Source organism: Papaver somniferum, chromosome 5 (genome assembly GCF_003573695.1).
Source record: "Papaver somniferum cultivar HN1 chromosome 5, ASM357369v1, whole genome shotgun sequence".
Classification (NCBI taxonomy): domain Eukaryota; kingdom Viridiplantae; phylum Streptophyta; class Magnoliopsida; order Ranunculales; family Papaveraceae; genus Papaver; species Papaver somniferum.
In genome coordinates, this window is record NC_039362.1 from 39,994,071 (window position 1) to 39,997,120 (window position 3,050).

The 3,050-nt window shown below is 38.0% G+C and overlaps 1 protein-coding gene across 1 annotated transcript; it reads right to left on the bottom strand.

Annotated features, from left to right (window-relative positions):
* Positions 1 to 323: 323 nt before the first annotated feature.
* On the bottom strand, positions 324 to 2,151 carry LOC113281431 (transcription factor TCP20-like). The gene is made up of 2 exons (XM_026530161.1): positions 652 to 2,151; positions 324 to 554 (listed from the first exon to the last, which is right to left on the bottom strand). Exon 1 carries the CDS (start codon positions 1,870 to 1,872, stop codon positions 829 to 831), a length of 1,044 nt encoding a protein of 347 aa, XP_026385946.1. The 5' UTR covers positions 1,873 to 2,151; the 3' UTR covers positions 324 to 554; positions 652 to 828.
* Positions 2,152 to 3,050: the final 899 nt, after the last annotated feature.

Here is a 3,050-nt window from a genome sequence, read left to right on the forward strand (position 1 = left end):
CTTGAAAGAGATATAAACCACAAAGCAGAATAGATGAAACTCACCATAACAAACCAAATTTCTATACGGATGAATTACAAACATCTATGTCATGGATCTGGTAAAGTTTCTGTTGAGCTATATTACCACTGGCCAAACTTGTGTATAAGAAGGTTTCTGAATTTGTTAAAACAATAGACCTACATTTTAGAATCATATTTCAAGAGAGTAGAATCATATTTCAAGAGAGTATAACCTAAAGAGAAGCACCTACAAACTCACAAATACAGAAGGAACAAAACAAACTAGTAGCTTATATACAACACTAAGCGAAAACAGCGACAAGATTTGATCAGTGATAACATCACTAGAAGAATATATATATATAGATAGATGGTACTTTGCTACATAAAAGAGAACCACATAAGTTTATGTTCCACAAGCAACCCCATCTTCACCAAACGCATTTAGTCCTAAAACAACAACAACACAAGATATGGCTTACACTATTATCGACATGCCTCAAACACCCCAAGGTCCAACCCCAAGCAATTCACTTCTCTGCACAGTTCCATCTACACATTTCAAGAATCCATATCAACCCTGAATGACAAATTCACCACTCTTTGAAATATTACAAATTTTCCATCGATTATAACCAAAAAAATGTACCTGTTCTCGAAGACTTTGGATGAAGCTGTGGAGAGAAAACAAGGGATATACAGACCCAGTACTCAAAAACCAGTCCTTATGGACTCAAGTTCCATAAAAGACTAGAAATTTGCATATTTTTTCTTCAGCCCACTATGGAAAGTAACCATCTTTTTTTTTCTCTGTCCCTCACTCACCTTAATGTCTTGATCCTTGAGAATCATCCTTGGTAGGCGGCTGTTGTTGCTGCTGCTGTTGTTGTTGCTGCTGCTGTTGTTGATGATGTTGTTCTTGTTGATGATGCAATGAACTAGTACCAGTTCTAGATTGAGCCATTTGTTGATAAAACTGATTCAAAGCTTGAGGATTCAAAACCCCAATATGCCCATCTTGAGAAAGACCGAGTTCCAATCCTGGAAGTTGTTGGTTTCCACCGCCACCACCACCAGCACCCAAAATTGAACTAAAACTCATTGGTCCCATATTAGAACCAGGTAATTCGAATCCATGAAACCCAATTCTAGGCAAAAAATTAGAACTTTCATTACCCAAATTGGATGTGGACGGTCCTCCTCCTCCTCCAGCAGAAGCCGGCGATACAAATCCTCCAGGACCACCACCAGGTGAAAATTGACTCATAGATGGCCATAATCCATGGGATCTACCCAAATTACTGCCTCCCAACAAAGCCCAATTAGTCCTCCCAGCATTCCCACCACTCAATTCATCAAGCTTTTGATGTAAACCAGCTGTTGCAGAAGTCCCTTGTGCAGAGACAGAAGCACCAGCAGCTGCTAAAGCAGAAGCCGGTATGGTACCAGTCCCGGTGGCAGCAATAATCGATGGCTCTGCTTGTGTTAATAACCATTGAATAGTTTCACCATCTGATTTATGACCTAATTCTCTTGTTAATTGAAAGATTCTTGCTGCACATAAAGCTGGCATCCTAATTCTTCTCCCTCTTCCATCAACTTTCGTATGTCTATCTTTATTTGAACTCCTCTTTGGTGCTAACTGCTTCTTAGTGTTATTAGTACTCCCCCCATTGTCATCTTTTTCAGCAACAACTATTTGAAACTCTTTGATTTCTGCTGGTTTATTGTTGTTGTTTGTATTGTTATGATTATGCTCTCCTCCTCCACCACCGCCACTGCTGACCATGTTGTTATTCGATGGAGGTAGACCCAAGAACTTTGGTGTTTCTTGATGATGATGTTGTTTTGAAGAAGGTTTAGGATCCATATGGGTTTGAATGAAGTTGAAAAGACCTAGACTTTTTTCATAGGTTTTCACTGTTTTTGGTAAGAAGGGAGAATAAAATGTCTAGTAAGTATTTGTTTAAAAGACAAAAACACTGAAAATGAACTTGATTAATATGCTAGTAGTAGACAAATTTGCCTTAATTTTTCTTCTGGTTGTTCCTACACAGTAAGAAGATTTCATTAAGAAATGAATAATCATGTTACTCTTTTCCTTTGTAATAAAGGTTTTTAACTGTTTCTACCTTCTTTTGAATCTTTTCTGTACTCTTCTGTTTCCTACTACTGTTAGGGTTTCCTTTTATCTTTGTCAGTCTCTTTCTCATTTTTTTCTCTTTGGCGTCTGCTCTTTTTGATTCTTACCATGACATCGGTACTCTTTTATCTTTTAACCTATTTTTTCGCTAATGTCATTTTTATTTATTTTTACAATCCCTCGGAGCAATCTACTGACCACAACAGTGGGGATCAAAAATTCCATGTGCGGGGCTTATTTGGAGTGTTTGACCCCTAAAGAGCCTCTCTGGTGCTTGGGGTCAAGATCAACCTTCGTGGGGGTTTTATTAATATATTTTTTAGCGGGTCATTACTTAAAAAGCGTGGTCAAATTGGGTATATCCAGATTAATTATGGTATACCGATTTTAAATGGACTCTTTTTAAGGGCTAAGGGGGAGTCCTAATGGGTGAAGTTACAAAATTACTCTTACCCTTTATAATTCTTATTATCCTAAATCAGTTTTCATTTTCTCATTTCATCTTCTTCTCTTCTTCTTGTCCTCCACCTCTACCTTACCGGCTTCTCCATTCCCTACCATTGAAAACTCGTCGATTAATTCGTCGTAATCGTCGATTCGAAAATTCCGATTAATCTTCAAACATGGAGCCACCACCCCCGAGGGCTAGTCGTATGAAAGGAGCAATGGATTTACAAAATTAGTTCAACAAAAAGAGAAGAAAAAAGCAGTTGAAGAAGAAGAAATCAACGCTGCTGAAAAAGGAGAAATGGCGCGATTGAGAAAGTAAGGGCCTACTTAAACTCACTCCAGTACTTCAATTTCATGTTTGCATGTCAAATTAGGTCAGAAAAATCGAATTTGTGAATGTGCAGTTATTTAGCCGGCAAGATGTTTGTTCCACGACCTTTCCGACTTTTCATATT

Coding starts and splice junctions, on each gene's coding strand:
- LOC113281431 (XM_026530161.1), bottom strand. CDS start 1,872: ATGGATCCTAAACCTTCTTCAAAACAACATCATCATCAAGAAACACCA.